This window comes from Scyliorhinus canicula, chromosome 7, assembly GCF_902713615.1.
Source record: "Scyliorhinus canicula chromosome 7, sScyCan1.1, whole genome shotgun sequence".
NCBI classification, from domain to species: Eukaryota; Metazoa; Chordata; class Chondrichthyes; order Carcharhiniformes; family Scyliorhinidae; genus Scyliorhinus; species Scyliorhinus canicula.
Window position 1 is genome coordinate 102,169,046 of NC_052152.1, and position 24,319 is coordinate 102,193,364.

The 24,319-nt window shown below is 44.6% G+C and overlaps 1 protein-coding gene across 7 annotated transcripts in view; it reads left to right on the plus strand.

Annotated features, from left to right (window-relative positions):
* The window catches only part of LOC119969228 (rho GTPase-activating protein 6-like), a 782,573-nt gene that overhangs the window by 695,826 nt on the left and 62,428 nt on the right, over positions 1-24,319 (plus strand). For all 7 annotated transcript variants that reach the window (XM_038802556.1, XM_038802557.1, XM_038802558.1 and 4 more), the window contains exons 6-9: positions 441-496; positions 7,298-7,448; positions 11,292-11,440; positions 23,859-24,038. In XM_038802556.1, the coding sequence (XP_038658484.1) occupies positions 441-496; positions 7,298-7,448; positions 11,292-11,440; positions 23,859-24,038 (536 nt within the window). The remainder of the gene's footprint in view (positions 1-440; positions 497-7,297; positions 7,449-11,291; positions 11,441-23,858; positions 24,039-24,319) is intronic.

Here is a 24,319-nt window from a genome sequence, read left to right on the forward strand (position 1 = left end):
TATGCCAACGTGACTTGGGCATACATTGCCATCCCTTTGTTTTTAGGTCAGCATCCTGAAATTCCTTGCATAACAGCATTATAGGAGAATCGCTACCCCAATAACTGGAGAGTTGTACAAATACGCCCATTGTCACCTTTTCTGATAATATATCCAGTCTTGCCTGCATCACTCACATCACCAGACCAAGTTAAAGAAAATAATTTTCACAAATAATTTTGGGGTCTTTCAAAGTCCAACCAATTAATGCCTAAAAATCCTTCCAATATACTCTCTTGAAAATCTAATGATTTATCTCAAATTCCTTATTTTTTTTTTCTGATCAGTTATGGGTCTGATGTGCACCATTTTTTTGTCTGTGTGTACAATCTGTTAAATATTTTTCTGCCATAAAGTTGTGCAAGGCAGTGATGTATAATTATTTATCTATCTTTCTGCAGCTCTTCAAACAGTAGGAATATTCAGAGTTGGAAGTTCAAAGAAAAGGGTAAGACAGGTAAGGAACACCAATTTGTTTTTCATTGGTCATAAAGGAACATTCTAGAAGTACTTCCGGATAGTTCCATCGATTCATATACATGATCTCCTCTGCCTGCAGAAACAACATTTATAATATTGAAATTCCTCCTCATAGTAATCTGTGATTGAATATTGCTGTGATTTATCTCTTCATTTAAGTAATTTTGTAGTTTCAAAATGCTTTGCAACAGACAACCCAAAAGGTAAACATACGTGCCGCAGAGCTGTACTTTAACTAGATGTTTGTTGGTGTATTACTACTCAAATCAACTGGTTCAGTTTGGTGAGTATGGTCTGCAATTCCATCAGGAAGCAAAATGTTCCATTGAGCAGATGAGAATCTAACTTGATTCATTTGGTGATAGGTGTGCAGAATTAGAAATGCAGTGTTACTGCTGCATCACAGTGCTGAGGACCCGGGTTCGGTCCCGGCCCTGGGTTACTGGCCATGTGGAGTTTGCACATTCTCCCCGTGTTTGCGTGGAACTCACCTTCACAACCCAAAGATGTCGAGGGTAGGTTAATTGGCCACGCTAAATTGCCCCTTAATTGGAAAAAAATAAGAATCGGGTACTTTAAATTTTTTTTTTAAATGCATTTTTAGAAACATTCATAGTGCTACAATAAAAGTTCTTCTCCGCTTGCTTTCTTTGCTCTTCTCTGTTTCTTACCACTACCAAAAACAAACGGCCCTTGTATATAGCACCTTACATGTAACAACACATTCCAAAGCTCTCCAAATGAGCATAATCAAACACACATCCAATATGTGAGATTTGAAGTTACCTATTATTTTGCTCTAATTTAACATTGGTAATTTTTTTTTATTGCCTGTACAAAACTGCCTCTCCCTTTTGTTGATACTTAGAAATGCCAAATGGAATTTGTGCCTGGAAATGGTTTTCTGCATCGAGATGTGAAGTGTATCATAGAAATTCTTTCAGTGTAGTTGTAGTGACTGTTGTATCAATAATATGTTTTCACAGAATAGTCACTATTTTATTTCATTACCATAATCAAATCTTAATCTTTGTTCCACGTTTAAAGCACATTGGGTAGCACTGTTGCTTCTCAGCTCCAGGGTCCCAGGTTCAATTCCCGGCTTGGGTCACTGTATGGAGTCTGTACGTTCTCCCCGTGTCAATGCAGGTTTCCTCCGCGTGCTCTGGTTTCCTCCCTCAAGTCTCGAAAGACGTACTGTTCGGTGAATTGGACATTCTTAATTCTCCCTCTGTGTACCCAAACAGGCGCCGGAATATGGCGACTAGGGGCTTTTCACAGTAACTTCATTGCAGTGTTAATGTAAGCCTACTTGTGATAATAAAGATTATTATTATAAGCATGCCCTAACATGCTAATGTAGGAACGATTAGACAAAAGAAGATCACGCCTATCTAGTTCATCTTCTACTATTTTGATAATTGCATGATCCAATGACAAAGGGGTTGCTGGTTAATGCTGGCAATCAAAGTCAGTCATTAGTCTACAACAGATGCAGACATGACTTCTGGTGGCAGCCATGGAGTCACCCATTTGGCAGCACCCGCTCGAGGTGGCTTTTCTGGGCCTCTTCCCCACTTGTGATGGAGCTGGTGGATGGATCCATGGAACGGACATGGGTCAAAAAGAAGAGAGAGGTTGGAGCAAGAGTATTTTATGCACCACAGGTCAAGATGGTGGAGAGTAAAGGGCCAGCCCTATCGACCAGTGGTTAACGAAGCAGCTGGTGTACTTCTTGAATGAGAAGGTCAGCCGGCAGAGGAGGGAAGCCCATGAAGACCTAGCCAAGGTGGTGGAACCATTAAAAGTGGGAATTGATTGGGTGGAACAGAGGCTTGAGTCCCAGGGTCAGGCTATTTGGAAAGTGCAGTAAACGGTGGGGGAGCACGAGGAGCAGCTTGCGGCGTTGGCAGCCGAAATAGGATTGATGCGTGAGACCCAGAAGCGGTTAAAGGAGAAGGTGAAGGACATGGAGAATGGCTCCCAGAGACAAAATCTAAGAATCGTGGGGATGCCTGAAGGCATCGAGGAAGCAGACGCTGGCTCATATGTAGCCAAGATGCTGGAGAAGACCTTTGACCAGCCCCCGGAGTTCGACCAGGAAGCTGCCGGTGAATGAGCCGAAGGCAATGGTGGTGTGTCTCCACCGAATCCTGAATAAGGAGATGATATTGCAATGGGCGAGGCAGCCAAAGAGGTGCACCTGGGAAGGGAACGGGCTTCGAGTGTACCAGAACCTGGGAACGGACCTGGCGCAGAGGAGAGCCGGGTTCAATCGGATGAAGGTTGTCCTCTTTAAAAAGGGGATGAAGTTGGGATGTTGTACCCGGCCCGCTTCTGGGTGACTTTTAACAGCCGATAACATTAATTTGGGACACCAGAGGAGGCAATGGAATTTTTAAGAGACAATGGACTGGAAGGAGAAAGAGGACATTGAACTGTGGAGGAGGTGTGAGGAGATGTTTGCTTTTTCTGTCTTTTTCATTTGTTGGTTGTTGGAGATCTTCTCTCCTTTCAGATGTTTTGTTGGGTTTGGTGGTGGGATGTTTGGGGAGCGTCAAGGGTGAGTGCACCTTTTTTTTTTGTTTCATTGTTGTTTGTGTAATGGAGGTTTCGAGCGGGAAAGGGGAATCGGGGGGGGGGGGGGGGGGGGTAGGAGGCTCAAGAGCCTCGGACAGGGGCTGTCTGTGTGGACTAGTTAATGGAAGAGCAGTGAGGGGTGGCCAGCTGGTTTGTATAGGAGAGGGGGATGGTGCCTCTCGACCAGGTTGGTCATATGGAATGGGAGTGGGCTGAATGGGCCAGTCAAACAGTCGTGTGTGCTCGCGCACTTGAGGAGCTTGAAGGCACACGTGGCCTTTTTGCAAGAAACACACGTGAAGATCGGGGATCAGACAAGGCTAAGAAAGGGTGGATAGGATGAGTCTTTCATTTGGGGCTGAGCATGAAGATGAGAGGAATGGCGATGTCGAAACGGGGGCGAGGGTGGAGGGGCAGGATGGCCTTGCCAAACATAATGAATTATTACTGGGTAGCAAACATCGCTATGGTGATGAAGCGGGTAGTGGGGAAGGGATCGACGTGGGGGAGGATGGAGATGGCTTCTTGGAGGGGTAAGTGTTTAATGGCATTGTTGACTGCGCCTCTGCTGTTCTCGCTGGCCAAGTACTCCACGAGCCCAGTGGTGGTGGCTGCCCTTCACACCGGGTTGGACACGAGGTTTTGGGGGTAGCAATAGGCACAGATCGAGTGGTTTGGGACCTGTTTTCTGGAGGGGCAGCTTTGCGAGCTTAAGAGGACCTGGAGGAGAAATATGAGCTGCCCAGTCAGAATGGGTTCAGATACTTACAGGTATGAGACTTTGGGAAGAAGCAGGTGTCATCCTTTCCCGATCTTCTGCCCTTGGGATTCCAGGATAAGGTGCTAGCGAGTTAAGGAGTGGTTGAGGGTAGGGTGTCCAATATTTCTGAGGAGCTGATAGACTCTCTCACCTTAAACCTATGCCCTCTAGTTCTAGACTCCTCTACTTTTGGGAAAACATGTAGACCATCTACCTTATCTATGCTCCTCATTATTTTATAGACATTTATTTGATCGCCCCTCAGCCTCCTACACTCCAGGGTGAAAAGTCCCAGACTATTCAGCCTCTCCTTATAACTCACATTTTCGATTCCAGTTCTGGACCCAATTTCCTAATATCTTCCTCGAGTAACCGTGATCTACGTAACTAGTCCCTGCAGAATCCTAAAAAGAGCAATTATGTCACCTCTTATCGAGTGAGAATATGTCCAATTTGCATACAAACTCCTCATTAACAAATCCCTCCATACCCCCAATCATTCTGCTTGATCTCTTCAATGTCCTTTCAGACCTGCAACATCCATTTTGTCCTATGGTGACCAGAACTTTATGCAGTATTGAGTGCAGTCTCATCAATGATTTCACTTTAATAATTAACCTTTTTATTCTATCCCAATGTTTTATTTGCTTTACGCACTACAAACAAACAGTGCTGTGATGGCTTCAGTTTATTATCAATCAAAACTTTCGATCTCTCACTTTTCTATGCACGCTACGAAATCGGAAAGAAAATAATTGTTTCCTGGATTTTTGTTCCCCACACGTAAAGTACTTCGCATTTCTCCACGTCCAATTTCATCTGCCACTTGCCTCTCCAATTATCAAATATCCTCCAGTAGCTTATTTCTTTTCAGCTTTGGAGTCTACCACTTTCATTAGTTTTGTATTATCTGCAAATTTGGATACTGTGTTTCTAAATCTTAGTTCCATTTTATTTATGAAGATATTTGAAACTCCTTCCCGAACGGCACTGAGGTGTACCCGCGCCTCGGGGACTGCAATGGTTCAAAAAGGCAGTTCACCCCCACCTTCTCGAGGGCAAATAGGTACGAACAATAAATGCTAGCCTAGCCGCAAATGGATAGAAAAGAAGGTAACATTGTCTGATCGTAACAGACGTCTGTGGTACAGCACAGGTAACATTCCCCCAGGCTGCTGACAATGCCCGTGTCACCACCCTTTGTGTTCTTTTGATCAACCGGTTTTATATCAATCATAATTTACTTTTATTGAGTTCCAGATTACTTATTTCTTTAATTTCAGTTGCAGTCTTCTCAGAATTGCATCAAATTTCTTATTGGAATCCAAACACACCATTTCCATCAGACTTCTTTGCCTCAAAAAAGTTTGTTAGATTGACAAGATGTGTGGACTATCTTTGTTTTTTTTTGTTGTTGTCATCCAGGTGCTCCATTTTTATATCCTTAATGTCACCGTGACTTTAACTACAATATACATCAAACTTGCTGGTCTATAATTTCCTCAGTCAATTTTGCTGACATTCTTTTAAAAATTGGGAGTATCGTCTGCTGTTCTGCTGCCCGCTGGCATCACTCCAATGTTCAGTGAATCTGGAAGAATTGTGCCAGAATTGCTGCAATTTTCCTTCCTCATCACAAGTTTACATGCTGTTCAGCAGCCAGGCTAGTAGTAATGCGATCTATCCTTGCAACAGCCTCTCTCTCTTTCCAAATTAAATAGCTCTCTCTTGATAAGAACCAAGGCAATTGCTTGTATTATGTACTTCTGCAGCCTGTGTAGCATCAGTTATCAAGCCACTACCTGATCCCACTTCCAGTGGCCCTATGCCATAACTCTATTTTCGCATTAACTTTCAAACTTTTCATTGTTGTTTCTTGTACTTGGAAAAGGTGAAATTTGCTCTTGAGGGTGGCGAGTGAGGGGTTCCATAAGAGATGGGGTTTGTTTATGCTACGGGCACAATTCAATGGTCATGCTGTGCCCAAAAAGCAGCTTGCTGCGGCGCAGTGTGGATGATAGAAACGGGGAGACCCCACTCCCGGGATCTACCCAGCTCACAACGCCTTGAGATCGGACTCAATCTCACAAGACGTGGGATGTAAATCCCTCCCATTGTGGGATGGCTCACCTTTTGGAAAGTCTTATTAGAACCAATATACAGTTTCTCTGGGTACCCAAGGTGTTGGGATCTCTTCCTTTTGCCTAGGAGACTTTGGATGAGCGCCGTTCAGTACTGGTCTCCACAAACGGGGATCAGGCGGAACAGCACTCGTGGGAGTCTTCCAGGGGATTGATGGTCCCCAGGTGCCTATCCTTTGGGCAGGATGGCACCCTGGCCCAGCCGGTCTGGCACTTTGGCAATGCTTGGCGACTTGGCAGTGTATGTTTTTTTTCAAATAAATTTAGAGTACCCAATTATTTTTTTCCAATTAAGGGGCAATTTAGCGTCGCCAATCCACCCACCCTGCACATCTTTGGGTTGTGGGGGTGAAACACACACAGACAGGGGGAGAATATGCAAACACCACACGGACAGTGACCCGGGACTGGGATTCGAATCTGGATCCTCAGCGCCTTAGTCCCAGTGCTGACCACTGCACCACGTGCTACCCTTTGACAGTGTATCTTAATAATAATAATAATAATAATCTTTATTGCCGCAAGTAGGCTTACATTAACACTGCAATGAAGTTACTGAGTGCTAGTCTGGCACTGCCAGTGTGACACTGCCAGCTGGCATTTTTTGTGTGCTGGCAATCGGATTCAAGTGCCCTGCGCAATGTTGGTGAGGCTGCGGGGTGGAGGTAGGGGGACGCTCTCATTCTGCATTGGGGCTTGGAGGGACGGGGGGTGGGGGTCGGTCAGTGGTCGCGTCGAGTGCCCCTGATCTCTCGCTATACTGAGGCGCTCCAGTGAGCGGAACTTCTCAGTGCACAAAATGGGATTATATGCAGCCTCGGCTGCCCCTTCCCTGACGCCCCTTATTTAATGTGAGTGGCGTTGCATAGCACTGCGAGTGCAGGGAAACATGTGGCTAAATGCACTCACTATGGGAATTTGTTCCCATTTAGTTGAATCACTCCTTACATTCCAAGGAGCTGGTTACCATCAACTACTAGGGAAGAGGGGAGGGGATGAGGTTGAATAAAAATTATTTTAAAAAAAAAATCTTCTGATGCTAACCCTTCACTGTACAGTCCCAACTGTTCCCATTTGGATTGATACCACTTTTTGTTTGTTTACGCTTCATTGAAGTGCCCCATGATTGTCATTTTGCTGAAGGTGCTAAATTAATTTGAGTTATTGAAAGCAATCACTCTGCTATAGCATATTGAGCCTTTCAAACTGGGATAATGCTTACTTTTGACATTTTTGTTTCCAAATTCAGATTTTACATTTGAGTCTAAATTTTGGTGCTCTTTTTTTCATCTTACAGTTGCGAGAGGAATTTGATCGTGGTGCAGATGTTGTCCTTGATGAGGAGCACAGTGTACATGATGTTGGGGCTTTGCTGAAGGAATTTTTGAGAGATATACCAGATCCTTTGCTCACCAGAGAGCTCTACACTCCATTCATCAGTACACTTTGTAAGATGATATTATTATTCAATATTTATCTTTACTTATCCTATATGTCTCTATATTGTGGTGTATTTTTATCTTTCTTCTGCTGTGCGGAGAATATTGATATCGATATCACATCACCATGTAGGCTTGGTAGTTCCATTCCTGTCTCTAAGTCAGAGGGTGCAAGGTTCAAGCTCCACTCCAGATATGTGAATATAAGAAATAGGAGGAGGAGGTGGTGGCTGAATGGTTCCTCAAGCCTTCTCCACCATTCAGTAAGATCATGATTGATCTTCTACATCAACTCCACTTTGCTGCCTATATTCCCTTTGTTCTTTGATTCCCGTTGTGCCCAAAAATTTATCAATCTCAGTCTCTGGCCAGAATTTTCCTACCAGTGGGATCTTCCGGTGTCTCCTATGGTGAGCCCCTACAGTGGGTTTCCGGGTCACCCCATTGACATTGACGAGGGCCAGAAGATCCCAATGGCAGAGGCCGCTCTGCTGCCGTGAAACGTATCGTGGGGGCATGTGGAAAATCCTGCCCATTGATCGAGTGCCCCAGAATTGTGGAGTAGGGAATTCCAAAGTTTCAATGCTTTCTGTGAAGAATTTTGGCCCAACTCAGACCTAAATGGCTGACTCTAGTTCTCGACTCTCCAACCAGCCTGTTGGCATCTACCCTGTCAAGCCATATAAGATTTAAAGAGATTATGTCTCTTTCTTCCAGGGCTTTTTCCAAGGGCCGGTGCAGACTCAATGGGCTGAATAGCCTCCTTCTGCACTGTAAATTCTACGATTCTATGAATATAGACCAGCCTACTCAATGGCCCTGATGTTGACAGGGAAGGATTACATAGCCAGTGATGGTCAGGCGATATTTCGGACAGGATACCTTTATTTCCCCACATCCTACTGTCATGATGCTTCTAACAAGAGGAGAGAAAGCTCCAGCTTTGAATTCAGGCTTCACATCCAGTTCATGCATTCACACAAGCCCTATGCCATCATATGGGTAATGGGAGCACTTAAAACGACTAACTACACTTTCATTTGATGTAAAACGGTTATGCCTATTGGAGGGACGTTCATGTCTACGATTCAAGTGGTTTTCATAACTTGCTCTTACTGATTCCATGTTTTCCTTACTTGATTTTGATTAAACTGAATTTCAAGTTTCATTCTGCTTTGTGGGATTTGAACTTGCATTCTTTAGACTATAATAAATTGCATTGAACCCAGGCAGCTCCATGCCCAAACAGTTTAATGAAGCAAAATGGACTGACAAGTTTGCATTTTAAATCTTGAAACTACATAAAAGTTCCACATTGCAGCAGAATGCCTAACCCTAACTGGCTTTTACCAAGGCTGCCCGATGGGAACTGATCATAAGCCTGTTTCTCACCCCATCCTCTGTGGAGTTCCATTCCAGTGTACTGTAAATCTAGAGTCCAACCAAATCCAGATGGGTTGGGTTGAAGTCAGGACTCCTATATTGTCTGATCTGTGAACATGTATGTTGTCTGATCTGTGAATATGTGCAATGCTAGCTCTATTTGTTTAGTCTTGTGACACTGACAGCCAGATGGTGGATTAATAGACTCATTGTCATGGATCTTATAATGCCGTTGGACCTATGAATCTTGGGTCATTAATACTAATGGTGGACTTAAGTTGCACTTGAAGTTATGAACATCTCCTGGTAGAAGTATTACTCACTAACCTTTTGCCTATTCTTTTGAAGACACCAGTCTTTTCCTCCCATTTCTGCTGTTGCTGCTGCCATGATCTCCTGTTGGATCTCTTCTATTTCGTACATAGTTTTAAAAGATTTGTTTTTTCTTTCAAATCCTTTTGAGCTGCTTAGGCAGCCTTGTCCTTCACTGTCCTGGTGGTACCTCTTGCTGGATGACCTCAACAACTTGCTTTGTTCCTAGTTCCTGATTGGTCAGAGTTGCACAAGAAGAGATGGGGGTTGGAAGGGTCGTGGTGGGATGGGAAGAAAAGGGGGAGGGGGGAAATAGATTAAAAGGGCAAGGAAAGAGCATGCAAGAGAACCAGGGAAGAACCTGATTTAGAGAAAATGCAAAGCACAGAAACGGAGAGAAGAAGACACAAGGGAAGGAAAAAAACCAAACTGGAGAGGCAGGAGATAGAAGGGCTGGAGGAAAACTGATGAGGATGAAAACAGGGAAAAGGAAAGAATGGGAAAGAGAGAAACAGAAGGGAAGTTGAGATAGGAAAGAAAGTACTGTGATGGGATAAAGTAAATTGGGAATAAGAGAATTTTATTTCCAGAATTAATGAATGCAAAGTTGGGCTCCATTCTGCTATGGACGCCTTACATGGTTGGTGAAGGTGTTAGTGTGACAATTTAAGAACATATGCTGGAAGAATGCAGAGTAGGCAGAGTTTCACTTCCGTCAATGTGTAATGTGAATTTGATGGGAGTGCAGCCATTTTTGACCATGCTACTCAAGTTAACACCCTCTGTTAAGCACACATAGCTGAGCACATGTTCAGCAATGATTTCCACCACCACCCCCCCCCCCCCCCCCCCCCCATCCGTCTTCAATGTTATTTGAAGCAATCATCAACCTCAGTCAGGTTAATTGCTGTTTGATTTCTTGCTCTGTCTGAGCTTTTGTAAATGTTTGGTAGTTTGCAGTTGTATAAAATTAATAAATTTGAGAGGCAGTGGTGCTCATCTTAGTTCTGGCCTTCGTTCTGATCTCCATGGTTCCAGTCAGATCAAATTCTCCCCCAGCCGCAAATGCTTTTGTTATCGCCTCTCCTCTGGCTGTCGTTGAGCTTCTTCCTGCATTGTATCCAGCTTCACCAAGCTAGACTGTTGGCAGTGACTGCAATTTTCTGGAGGTCTTCCTACCCCGTTGAGGCAAAAGGACCTCCCTGCTTCTGCTTGCCTCCAGCGCCAAGGCCTTCAGTGTTGCATTGGGGAACCTTGGGGCGTACACTCTGGCCTGCCGCAGAGGTACAGATTGGCTTTAAGTGTTGCTAGTCTTGCACAAGGCAGGGCTCCTTGCTGGGGCCTGCAGCCGAACATTGGTTTGTGTGCTGTCTGCATTACCTTCGAGCACATGTCAGCTATGCATCATGATCATGGTGCTCATTTTTCAGTCCTGACCCAATTTTTCAGTCCAGACCCAATTTTATTCCCTCAATATCCTTAGTGGATCAAAATCAGCTGCCAGGTTTTTGGTAGATTTCACTAGCTAATTATGATAATAAAAGGAAAATTTGTAGCTATTGAATTACAATGTTAGTGTATTTGTTGATAATAGAAAAATGATTTATTTCCAAGAACTTTAAGATTTTCTCCTGTGGTGCAACAGGCCAGAGAGCACATCACATTCGCCTAAAGCAAAACAGAGTAGAAATGGTTGAAGTAAATACTCTAATTTTGACTCTGATTTTCGGTATCACCAGCCTGGCCCTCTACCCTCATTCTACTACAAGGGCTACCAACATTGATTAGATAATATCCTTGCACATAAATTTGGCTCTGGACCGCTTTAATGTTTCTTATAATACCTATCCACTTGTGATGCCACAAAATAACAAGACCACTTGCAAGGAGTCTGAGATGTACTCTGAACAGGATTATTGTTCCAAGCCAAATGGCTCCCCATCAAACCATTAAAGGCGAGTCCAAAACCTATAGATTACATCAATTTGCAATCGGAAAGCCAGTGTTGTGCATAGTTTATGTTGCATGCAATTTTTAATTCACTTGTGATTGAGTTATAATGTAGTAATATTAAGATCACTGTCCTTTCAGTTCTCATTTTGTACTATACCTCAGTGACATTCACTTTAACTCAGAAACTGTCTTTCTTCATCTTAGTACTGGAGCAGGACGAACAGCTCAGTGCCTTGCAGCTTCTCATTTATCTCCTGCCTCCGTGTAATTGTGACACGCTTCACCGCCTCATGGCGTTCCTTGCCATGGTAAAAAATCATGCAGAAGACACCCTGGATAAAGATGGGCAGGAGGTAGGAGTACATCGAATTTTAGAGGCTTTAGAACTCCATTGAGTGCATTGATTCATTTTTATGGTACCCATTTTCCCAACAGTTAATTTGCCATATAAATATATTCTGAAAGTACTCCCCTCATCTTTCCCTCCTATTGTCTTCCACTTTCTGCCTCCTCCCCCTCCCTTTCTCCAGCGCCGCCTCCACCCAATAATAGTGCCTGGAACTGAGCCTTGTATATATTTCCTCCTGGCTCTCATTTAGTGGAATTGCTGGATGAGAGTTTTTTTTTTCGTATAAATTACATCATCCAGATTTCTGGAAATGTCAAAGTAAAACTTATAAATGTTTAATTGATTTCATAGTTAACAATGCAATTTTTGTAGTTAACAATGACAGTAGACTCTTTAATTCCATTAGGTTGGCAGCAAGGAATGGTTCAAATTTATTGCCATTATTATCCTAGTAACATGCCTTAGTGGAGTTTGGCAGCAGTCCCAACTTGCTTTAAAATAATTTGATGTTTAAACTTGCTAACCCTGAAGATGTGTTCAATATTACATAGAAATATAAAATATATATATTATATAGAAGGTTTATTTCAAGGAAAAAAGAAAATGTTTTTGTGATTGAGCATAGGGAACCCAGGCCCAGTCTGGTTGAGAATTATTGTCTTCACCGATTTGGTAGTGCTTGACTTCTAAATCAGAAGATCGCCGGATCAAATCCCTGTCTGGACACTTTAGCTCAAAATCTGACAATTCAATGCATTACAGAGGGAGTGCTGCATGGTTGTAGCCACATTTGTTAAATGAGATGTTAGACTGGAGCCACTTTTGTCTCCTTCAGGTGGGCACAAAAGATCCCAGGGCACTATTTCATAGAAGAGCAGGGTGAACCTCCTTTGTTTGACTGACCAATATTTATCCCTCAAGCAACACGCAAGAAAAGATGACCTGGTCATTATCACATTGCTGTTTTTGTGATGGTGCAGTATGGTGCAAATTAGCTGCCATTTTCCCCACATTACCACGGTGACTACACTTCAAAAGTCGTTCATTGGTTGTAAAAGCATTTTGGGAGATTGTGAGTGTGCTGTATAAATGCACATTTATTTATTAATATTTTGTTTTATCAAATGTAAAAAGATGTGGCATGTTGAAGAGTAGAGACGAGGGAAGAGTGGAGTATATTAATATGGAAAATGAGGTCGGAGAATGATAGGAAGGGACAGAGAGAAGAAACCTAAAAACACACAAAAAAAACAATATTAGGTGTTACAAACATAGCAAAAGGCAAAACTAAAGGCTTTGTATCCAAATGCATGTAGCATTCATAACAAAGTAAATAAATTGATCGCACACATTGAAGTAAATAAACATGATCTGATGGCCATTACGGAGACATGGCTGCAGAAAGACAAAGATTGGGTCCTGAATATCAAGGGATAATGATATTCAAGAACAATACGAAGCTAGATAGCATTAGTGCAATAGTTTGTTTCTAGAAAATATTTTATTGAAGCATTTGTAATTTTCACAGTTTAACACATTAACATTTCTTAAACAACTGCGCGGGCCAACACACGCAAAACACCTAAAAACAGTAAACAACGTCCCTTACTGCTGACGTTCAATTTTCCTTGAAGAACTTGATGAACGACTGCCATCTCCGGGCGAACCCCTGAGTTGATCCTCTCAAGCGAACTTGATTTTCTCCCGACTGAGAAACCCTGCCATATCGCTGACCCACACTCCTGACTTCGGGGGCTTCAAGTCCCTCCATCCCAGCAAAATCTGTCTTCGGGCCACCAGGGTGGAGAAGGCCAGGACATCGGCCCCCCCAGATCTTCCGATACCCCAAATATTGCCAGTTCTGGACTCGGAGTTACCCTCCCTTCCAGGACTTCTGACATAACGTCCGCAAAACCCTGCCAGAATCCCCTCCATTTCGGACATGTCCAAAACATATGTACATGGTTCGCCGGGCTACCCCCACAACGCCCACATTTGTCCTCCGTCTCCTCAAAGAACCTGCGTCATGTGTGCCCTGTGGACCACCTTGAACTGGATCAATAAGTCTGGCACACGACGAGGATGAATTGACACTCTTCAAGGCGTTTTCCCATAGTTCCATTTCCAGCTTTCCTCCCAGCTCTTCTTCCCACTTCCTCTTCGCCTCCCTGATAGGGGTCCCTTCCTACTCCATCAACTCCTTGTATATCTCCGAAACCCTCCCCACTCCAACCCCTGTTTTTGATATCATCTTTCCTGTAGTCCCTCGGGGAGGTGAGGAAAGCTTGGAACCAGCCTCTGTACAAAGTCCTGCACCTGAAGATACCGAAACCTGTTTCCACCCGGCAGCTCGAACTCCTCCTCTAATGCCTCCAAGGTCGGAAAGTCCTCCTGGATGAATAGGTCCCCAAATCTCTCAATCCCTGCCCGCTGCCATCTCTTAAAGCCCCCATCCAGCCCCCCCCGGGGCATACCGGTGGTTGTCACAGATTGGTGACCACACTGACACCCCCTCCAGTCCCATGTGCTGCCTCCATTGCCCCCACACCATTAGGGCTGCCACCACCACAGGGCTTGTAGAGTAACAAGCTGGTGAGAACGGCAGAGGCGCCATTAGTAAAGCCTCCAAACTCGTACCCTTGCGGGATGCTGCTTATACTCGCTCCCAAACCGACCCCTCCACGACTACGCACTTCCTGACCACCGATATATTGGCCGCCCAGTAAGAGTTAATAAAGCTCGGGAAGGCCAAGCCCCCCCCCCCCCCCCCCCCCCCCCCCCACCACCCCGTTCCAGGAGCGCCTTCTTTACTCTCGGGATTTTGCCCACCCACACAAAACCCGATATCGCCGCGTTCATTTTCCTGAAAAAAGCCTTTGGGACAAAAATCGGGAGACATTGAATAAAGAGGAGCAGTCTTGGAAGGACTGTCATCTTTACCGTCTGGACCCTCCCGCTTGCGTCAGCGGGAGCATGTCCAATCTGCGGATGTCCCTTTTCATTTGATCAACCACTTTGCCCAGATTTAACTTGTGAAGCTGCCACCAATCCTTAGCCACTTGAATCTCCAGATATCTAAAACTCCTCTAAACCAATTTAAAAGGTAACTCCTGCAGTCTCCTTTCCTGCCCCCGTGCTTGGATCATGGATATCTCGCTCTTTCCTCTTTCCCATATTTGACTTGTAGCCTGAAAATCTCCGAAAATTCTCCTAGTACCTCCATGATTTTGGCTATCCCCCCCACCGGGTCTGCGACATAGGAGACACGGCGAACCAGCAAATTGTCCACCTAGAAAGAGACCCTGTGCTTCCCCCCCCCCCCCCCCTTACACTAACCCCCGCCAGGCATTCGATGATCTAAGGGCCATTGCTAAGGGCTCTATGACCAGGGCAAACAGTAATGGGGAGAGTGGGTATCCCTGCCTTGTCCCCCTCCAGAGACAAAAGTATTCTGACCGGACTCGGGTGGTTCTTACATTTGCCACCGGAGCCTGATATAACAGCCGGACCCAATCCACAAATCCCTGCCCGAACCCAGACCTACCTAAAATATCCCATAGATACTTCCACCCACCCGGTCGAAAGACTTCTCCACGTCCATGGTTACTACCACCTCAGCCATGCGCCCCTCCACTGGCATCATTATAACGTTAAGAAGCCGTCTAATATTGGACGTCGGGTGCCTGCCCTTCACAAATCCCGTTTGACCCTCCCGATTACCTCTGGAACACAATCCTCCATTCGAGTGGCCAAGATCTTTGCCACCAATTTAGCATCTACATTCAAAAGGGAAATTGGCCTATATGATCCACAGCTTTCCGGGTCCTTGTCTCGCTTCAGGATGAGAGAAATTGATGCCTGTGATAGTGTTGGGGGAAGCATTCCTAACTTCTTGGATGCATTGAAAGCCTTAACCAAAAGCGGCTACTTAACCAGTAACCCAGAAAATGTTTTACAAAATTCCACTGTGAATCCATCAGGTCCCGGGGCCTTACCCGATTGCATCACCCCGAATCCGTCTATCACCTCCCCGTGCCCAATTGGGTCCCCAATATGTCCACCAGCTCCTCATCTACCTTTGGGAACTCTAGCCTCTTCAGGAACTGATTCATACCCTCCTCCCCGACCAGGGGTTCCAACTCCGAGTCGACTATAGAATTCACGGAACACGTCATTAACCGCCCCAGGGTCCATCACTACCTTCCCCCTCATGTCCTTTATTTTCCCTATTTCTCTCGCCGCCTCCTGCTTCCTCAGCTGCTGTGTCAGCATCCTGCTAGCTTTCTCCCCATATTCATATAGAGCCCCTTTTACCCTCCTCAGCTGTCCCTCCGCCTTGCCTGTGGAAAGGTGCCCAAATTCCATTTGGAGTCTCTGACGCTCCTTCAGGACCTCCTCATCCGGAGATTCAGCATATCTCCTGTCCACCTGTAAGATTTCTCCAACCAACCTGTCCAGCTCCGCCCGTTCAGTCTTCTCCCTATGGGCTCGAATCAAAATACAATCCCCTCTAATAACCGCATCCCACACCACCCAGCTGCGGTCTCTCCTGTGTCGTTGTTCTTTATGTACCCCTGAAAGGCCTCCCTCATTCGCTCACAGACCTCGTCATCCGCTAAAGGCCCTACATCTAATCTCCACTGCGGGCGCTGGGACTTTCCGGGCTTACCTGGAGGTCTATCCAATGTGCCACATGGTCAGAAACCATAATTGCTGAGTACTCAGTATCTTCCACCCCCGCTAACAGTGTTTTAGCCAGTACAAAGATATCTATCCTGGAGTATACATTGTGCACATGCGAGTAAAATGAATATTCCTTGCTCCTTGGCCTCCTGGGTCTCCACAGATCAACCCCTCCCATGCGCTCCATACGGTGCGAGTCAAGGTCCGGGATCTTTCCCAGCACCTTCCTAACAAACATGACATCATCCCAGTTGGGGGCATATATATTTACCAACACCACTGCCATTCCTTCCTGTTTCCCGCTAACCATACTAAATCTGCCTCCCGGGTCTGCCTCTATCTTCCCCACCACAAATGCCATCCTTTTGTTCATCAGGATGGCCACCGCCTTGTTTTAAAGTCCAGTTCCGAATGGAATACCTGTCCGACCCATCCCTTCTTCAGTCTAACCTGGTCTCCCAGCTTCAAATGTGTCTCCTGTAACATGGCCACATCGCTTTTAGCTGTCTCAAGTGTGTGAACACACGGGCCCTTTTGACCGGCCTATTCAGTCTACAAACATACGTAACCAGTCTGGTCAAGGGGGGCTCTTGCCCCCCATGTCGATCAGCCATGATTTTTCCAAGGCCAGCCCTTAGTCCATGTCCCGCACCTCTCCTGGCCCGCCCCTCGGCAGCCACCAGCATCTGGCCTCCATCCCCAACCTCCTAAAAGTCACCTAGTCGTCAGCAGACCCCTCCCATCCCCCCCATCTCCTCCCCCCCCCACTCTCTCTTCAGCTCTCCCCCCACTTTGCTCCTGTGAACCAGTTCTTCCAGCGAGCCAACAACTCCCGCCCCCAGCGCCTAGTATCCTACCACCTGCTGGATTCCCTTGCCCATACTCTTAACATAAGTTCTCAAAACAATAACACCAAACATATAAAGCAAACAAACCATCCTCCAAGGTCCGGGCCCAACCCTCCTCCCTTTACAACATCTTATCAGTCCCATCACCTTCAAACAGAGCCAAAAACAATAGAAGGGAAATCAAACAGAAGAAGAAAAGATTATGCATGCAGAAACTCAAACATCTTTTCTTTTTGTTCCCTGGAAGATCACAACTTAAAAACTATTTTACTGTATCTCGGTAGTTAATGCAATAGTTTGAGATAATATTGGCTCAGGAGGTCAAGATGTGGTATCGGTTTGGGTGGAGATGAGGAATAGTAGGGAAAAAGAAGCCACTAGTGAGAATGGTCTATAGGCCCCCTGACAGTAACCACAATGTAGGACAAAGTACAAGAAGAAATATTGGGTGCTTGCTATAAATGAGTGGCAATAATCATTCTACATATAAACTGGAAAAATCAGATTGCCAGTAGTCGCCTGGATGAGGAAATCTTGGAATGCTTTTGAGATAGGTTCTGAGAACAGCATATTCTGGAACTAGACAAAGAGCGGTATTGTGTGATCAGGGTTTCACAGTAGCACAGTGGCTAGCTGCTTCACAGCTCCAGGGTCGCAGGTTCGATTCCCAGCTTGGGTCACTGTCTGTGCAGAGTCTGCACATTCCCCCCATTTCTGCGTGGGTTTCCTCCGGGTGCTCCGGTTTCCTCCCACAGCCCAAAGATGTGCAGGTTAGGTGGATTGGCCACGCTAAATTGCCCTTAGTGTCCAAAAAAAGGATAGGTGGGGTTACGGGGATAGGGTGGAGGCGTGAATTTAAATAGGGTGCTCTTTCCAAGAGCCGGTACAGACTCGATAGGCCGAATGGCCTCCTTCTGCACTGTAAATTCTATGATGTTATGTGACAAGATTAATAAATGACCTCAGAGTAAAGGAACCCCTATGTTTAAATTTTATATCCAGTTCAAAAATGAGAAGAGTGACTCAAAGTCTAGTTTCTTAAACTTAAATACAGGCAACTATGTGGGCATAAAAGCTGAGCTAGGTGACGAGAACTGGGATACTCTGCTAAGGGATAGATCAGTAGAGAAGCAGTAGTCACCATTAAATGAGATATTTCAGAACACTCAAAATAAGTATATTCCTGCTAGAAAGAAAAATTCTAAAGGGAGGAATCATCATCCATGGTTAACAAAGACTTAAAAGAACCAATCAAACGTAAAGAAAAAGCATATAGGGGCACAAAGGTGAATGACAGAGGTCAGATGATTAGTTAGAATATAAAGCACAGCAGCAAATGACTAAAATGTCAACCAGGAAAAATAAATTAGAGTACGAGAGGAAGCTAGCTAGGAATGCTAAAACAAAAACGACAAGAGTTTCTATAGGTATTTAAACAGGAACGGGTAAGTAAAATGATTGTTAGCCTTGAGAGTCAGAATGGGGAGTTCTTGGTAGATAATGAGATGGCAGATGAAATGAACAGATATTTCGCTTCTACTTCACGATAGAAGATACAAGAAATATTCTAGTAATAGCTGTAAATCGAGAGGTGGAAGGGGTAGAGAGGAACTTGGTGAAATTACAATTATTAGGGAAACTGATCAAACAGTACTGATCAAACTGATGGAGTCTCCATGTCCTGATGGACTTCATCCTCGGGTCCTAAAATAGGTAATTATGAGATAAGACCAGAAGATATAGGAGCAAAGTTAGACTATTTGGCCCATTGAGCATGCTCCACCTTGCCATCGTGCCTGATATGTTCCTCATCCCCGTTCTCTTGCCTTCTCCCCATAACCCCTGATACCCTTATTGATCAAAAAATTCCCTTATTAATCAAGAACACCAGATTTATGCTTGAAGTGCTGTTACCTACAAGGCTACAGGCCAAGAGCTGGATGGGGAAATCAAACACAATAGTTATTTCTTAGAATCTCAGAAATAGGAGCAAGAGCAGGCAATTTAACCTCTCGAGCCTGCTCCACCTTTCAATACAATCATAGCTGATCTCATCCTGGCCTCAAGCCAATGTCCTGCCCTTTGCCATAACCCTTCAAACCATTACTAATTAAAAATCTGTCAAACTCCTTAAATTTACTCACTGTCCTAACATTAACTGCACTCTTAGGTAGTGAATTTCACAGATTCACAACCCTTTGAGAGAAGTAGTTTTTCTTCATCTCACTAAATTTGCTACCCCTTATAAGAACATAAGAACTAGGAGCAGGAGTCGGCCATCTGGCCCTTCGAGCCTGCTCCGCCATTCAATGAGATCATGGCTGATCTTTTGTGGACTCAGCTCCACTTTCCGGCCCGAACACCATCACCCTTAATCCCTTTATTCTTCAAAAAACTATCTATCTTTACCGTAAAAACATGTAATGAAGGAGCCTCAACTGCTTCACTGGGCAAGGAATTCCATAGATTCACAACCCTTTGGGTGAAGAAGTTCCTCCTAAACTCAGTCCTAAATCTACTTCCCCTTATTTTGAGGCTATGTCCCCTAGTTCTGCTTTCACCCGCCAGTGGAAACAACCTGCCCGCATCTATCCTATCTATTCCCTTCATAATTTTAAATGTTTCTATAAGATCCCCCCTCCATCCTTCTAAATTCCAACGAGTACAGTCCCAGTCTACTCAACCTCTCCTCATAATCCAACCCCTTCAGCTCTGGGATTAACCTAGTGAATCTCCTCTGCACACCCTCCAGTGCCAGTACGTCCTTTCTCAAGTAAGGAGACCAAAACTGAACACAATACTCCAGGTGTGGCCTCACTAACACCTTATACAATTGCAACATAACCTCCCTAGTCTTAAACTCCATCCCTCTAGCAATGAAGGACAAAATTCCATTTGCCTTCTTAATCACCTGTTGCACCTGTAAACCAACTTTCTGTGACTCATGCACTAGCACACCCAAGTCTCTCTGCACAGCGGCATGCTTTAATATTTTATCGTTTAAATAATAATCCCGTTTGCTGTTATTCCTACCAAAATGGAAACCTCACATTTGTCAACATTGTATTCCATCTGCCAGGCCCTAGCCCATTCACTTAAACTATCCAAATCCCTCTGCAGACTTCCAGTATCCTCTGCACTTTTCGCTTTACCACTCATCTTAGTGTCATCTGCAAACTTGGACACATTGCCCTTGGTCCCCAACTCCAAATCATCTATGTAAATTGTGAACAATTGTGGGCCCAACACGGATCCCTGAGGGACACCACTAGCTACTGATTGCCAACCAGAGAAACACCCATTAATCCCCACTCTTTGCTTTCTATTAATTAACCAAAATTATCCTGAGACTATGACATCTCGTTCTAGAATGCCCCACAAGAGAAAGCATCCTCTCCATGTTTACTTTATCCAAACTTTTTATCATCTTATATACCTCAATTTGATCTCCCTTCATTTTTCTAAATTGCTCAATCTCTCTTCATATGACAAACCCCTCATCTCTGGAATCAATCTAGTGAACCTCCTCTGAACTGCCTCCAATGCCACTACATCTCCTCTCAAATAAGGAAACCACAATTGTACACTATAATTCAGGTGCAGTCTCACCAATGCCTTGTATACTTGCAACAACACTTCCTTACCTTTATACTCCTTTAGCTTCAAATGCCAATATTCCATTCACTTTCTTTATTACCTGATGTTCCTGCTTGCTAGCTTTCTGCGACTCATACACAAGGACACCCAGATCCTTCCTGCCCAGTCTATATGGGCCAAATCTGTCCTCGTGCCAATGTAATTGCATTTCATAGAATTCCTACAGTACTGAAAGAGGCCATTTGACCAGTCGAGTCTGCACAAACCCTCTGAAAGGGCACCCCACCTAGGTTCCGGCCCCCACCCCATCCGGGTAAGCTCACCTAACATTTTGGACACTGAGGAGCAATTGATCAAGGGTCAATCCACCTAACTTCTACATCTTTGGACTGTGGAGGAAACCAGAGCACCCGGAGGAGAAAGTGCAAACACGGGGAGAAACTGCAAACTCCACAGTCACCCGAGGCCAGAATTGAACCCATCCCAGGCGCTATGAGACATCAGTGCTAACCACTGTGCCACCGTGCTGCCCTTGTGTAATTATATGTAAATGTCACCACAGTCCCAGAGGACCATAGGCTGCTCTCCCCTTGAGCTGACTGGTGTTTATTTAACCTTGGAGTCACCACACCTCGGGCGAGGGGCAAGTGGAGCCTGCACGAATAATCTCAGTTGGTACTGGAATTGAACCCATGCTGTTGCCATTGCTCCGCATCACAAACCAGCCGTCCAGCCAACTCAGCTAACCGATCCAAATAATCTTTTTTAATTCCAGGATGCTGTTGTGGGACTCCACTTTCTTGCCCCCAAACTAAATTTTGAACTCTATCATATTATCGTCACTATTCCCGAGAGGATCCCTAACAATGAGGTCAACAATTAATCCCCCCTCATTAATAATACCAAATCCAGAGTAGCCTGCTCCCTGGTTGGGAGGCAGTGGCATAGTGATATTGTTGGCAGACGATTAAATCAGAGACCAGGATAATGATCTGGGGACCCGTGTTCGAATTCCACCATGGCAAGTGATGGAATTTAAACTCAATAAAAAATATCTGGAACTAAAAGTCTAATCATCAACATGAAACCATTGTCAATTGTTGTAAAAACCCATCTGGTTCACTAATGTTCTTTCGGGAAGGAAATCTGGTGCCCTTACTTGGCCTGACTCCAGACCCACAGCAATGTGGTTGACTCTTAAATGCCCACGGAAATGGCCTAGCAAGCCACTCCGTTGTACTCAACCGCTACGAAAACGCAAAAACGAAATGAAACCGGACGGACCTCCCGACATCGGCCCAGGTATCAGAAACGACAATGGCAAATCCAGCCCTGTCGACCCTGCAAAGGCCTCCTTACTAATATCTGGGGGCTTGTGTCAAATTTGGGAGAGCTGTCTCGCAGTATATTTAATCAACAGCCTGACATATCATACTCACTTTCAGACAATGTCCCAGACAACCCAAAGATGTGCAGAGTAGGTGGATTGGCCATGCTAAAGTTGCCTCTTAATTGGAAAAAATGAATTGGGTACTCTAAATTTAAAAACAAAATTTTGACCTTGCGTAATGGGGAAACTGATGGGGAATCTGCAGCATGTTCTACATCTCTCCCAAGTTTTATTTCCATTGATATCAGTTTTAATTTTTTTTTAAATCTTCCAGTAGCTCTGAAGTATGCTACCTACATTCCTGATATCTGGTATCAGAGCCCAGGAAACGTTCCAGCGTTGTTGAACTTTGTGGTTTGCATCAGCAGAAGAGTCCCAGAGTTGTTGAACTTTGTGATTTGCATCAGCAGATGTGTGGTAGCCTTAGACTAGCACCCAGGAATGCAGATAATGTCAGTCTACCCTCTTAATCAATCTGCCACAGTTTCTATCCTGGTTCATGTTGACCAACCATCTGTGGTATTGATCCAATCTGAAATGTCGGCGGTGCAGTTCAGTAATTTACCTGAGGGTTTATTTTACCTGGAAAATGTGTATTTTTAAAAGGAAAGGAAAGATATGTTTTCCGAACAACTGGACTTCCCAAATTGCTGTACAGTCAATGAAGTTGTTTTTGAAGTTTCGTCACTGTTGTAATGATGGAAATATAACAGATGATATCCATCTTTCTGTTTCTCTCTCCCCTCCCTCAGTAAAATCAAAGAGCTCAGTCTAGCTGGTTTGAACTTCATTATATCTATTAATTAAGTCATCACAAGAAGGAAGGTTATATCAAAGGTGTATTTACACACTTTTGTAGAGTGAGTGGGGGGTGAGTTTTAATCCATAGCACTGGCTGGCTTAGCACACTGGGCTAAATCGCTGGCTTTTAAAGCAGACCAAGGCAGGCCAGCAGCACAGTTCAATTCCCGTACCAGCCTCCCCGAACAGGTGCCGGAATGTGGCGACTAGGGGCTTTTTACAGTAACTTAATTTGAAGCCTACTTGCGACAATAAGCGATTTTAATTTCATTTCATTTCGAGAATAAAAAAGATGTAAAACAGGTGGCTGATCCCAATCAGCCCTGTTCTCAAAGGCATGTTTGGTTAAAATTACCTCCTAAACTCCCAAGTGGGTGTTCACTTGACTTCAGCGTGATACATGCTCAAATTTTGAATTCAATGCTGTACGTGTGTTAGCGACTGACCACTATATTCACCCTCATTTAGGCCACAAGTGATATGACAACAGGATGTACACATTTTCTGTAGAGTCTGAATGCCTCACTTCAGTTTAGTAGCGCAGTGTAATAACATTTAGTCCTATTACTTCGCCCAATCATAATTGGCATCCAGGAGTTGTGATAACAGTCGATGATTTTCGCCAGATAGAAACAGGTGGTTGTGGTTGGAGGGAAGGGAAGGTAGGGGCAGAGGATAACCAAGAATTTATTGTGGCATGCCCAGGAGTGCTCCTGCCCCAGAAGCAAACCTTAAAAACAAACCTAAAATTTGTTCATTTATATCGGCTTCTTCTGGCCAGGATCCTGCCCTCCCACCCCCCTCCTCTCTCTCACTGACCCTCTGGGTCTGGAACGACAGGAACAATTGTCAGCTGAAATCGTATTTGGGTCCGAATTTGCAGTCACCGGCTCCCAACATTTAAATATTGATGCGTTTCCCGCAACTGGGTTTAGAGGGGTTAATATGGCAGTGGCTGGGGGGCAGGTGCAATGTCACCACTTTAACTGCCAATCCTATTCTTACCAGGCGGGCAGGGTTGAAATCAAGGTGGCCATATTCTGTATTATAATCAGTTGGCTCCACAGGATTTCCGACTTCAGTGCTGCTTTGTTACTCTTTAGGTGACTGGGAACAAAATGACTTCGCTAAACCTTGCCACAATCTTTGGCCCCAACCTCCTCCATAAACAGAAATGTTCAGACAAGGAGTTCAGTGTCCAAAGCTCAGCCCGGGCCGAGGAGAGTACAGCCATCATCAACGTTGTTCAAAAGGTTATTGAAAACTATGAGACACTGTTCATGGTGAGTGGATATCTCTGTCAAACATTAGTGCTGTCTCGAATTTAATGTCTGGCCACAATTTGCATTTCAAACCCAATCGACTTGCAAAGTATTAGTATTTCCATGGTTTGCAAATTTTGCAATTTGCCCTGACATTTGAGCACAATTGTTACTTCTTTAAATGCAAAATTACAACAGCTAAAACTAAAGTGTAACATTTTCCACCATGGTCACTGTTAGTGCTCCAGTTGCTTCAAATTGTTGGCATCCAGTGGTTTGAAGTAAGGAATTTTAAAGCAGCC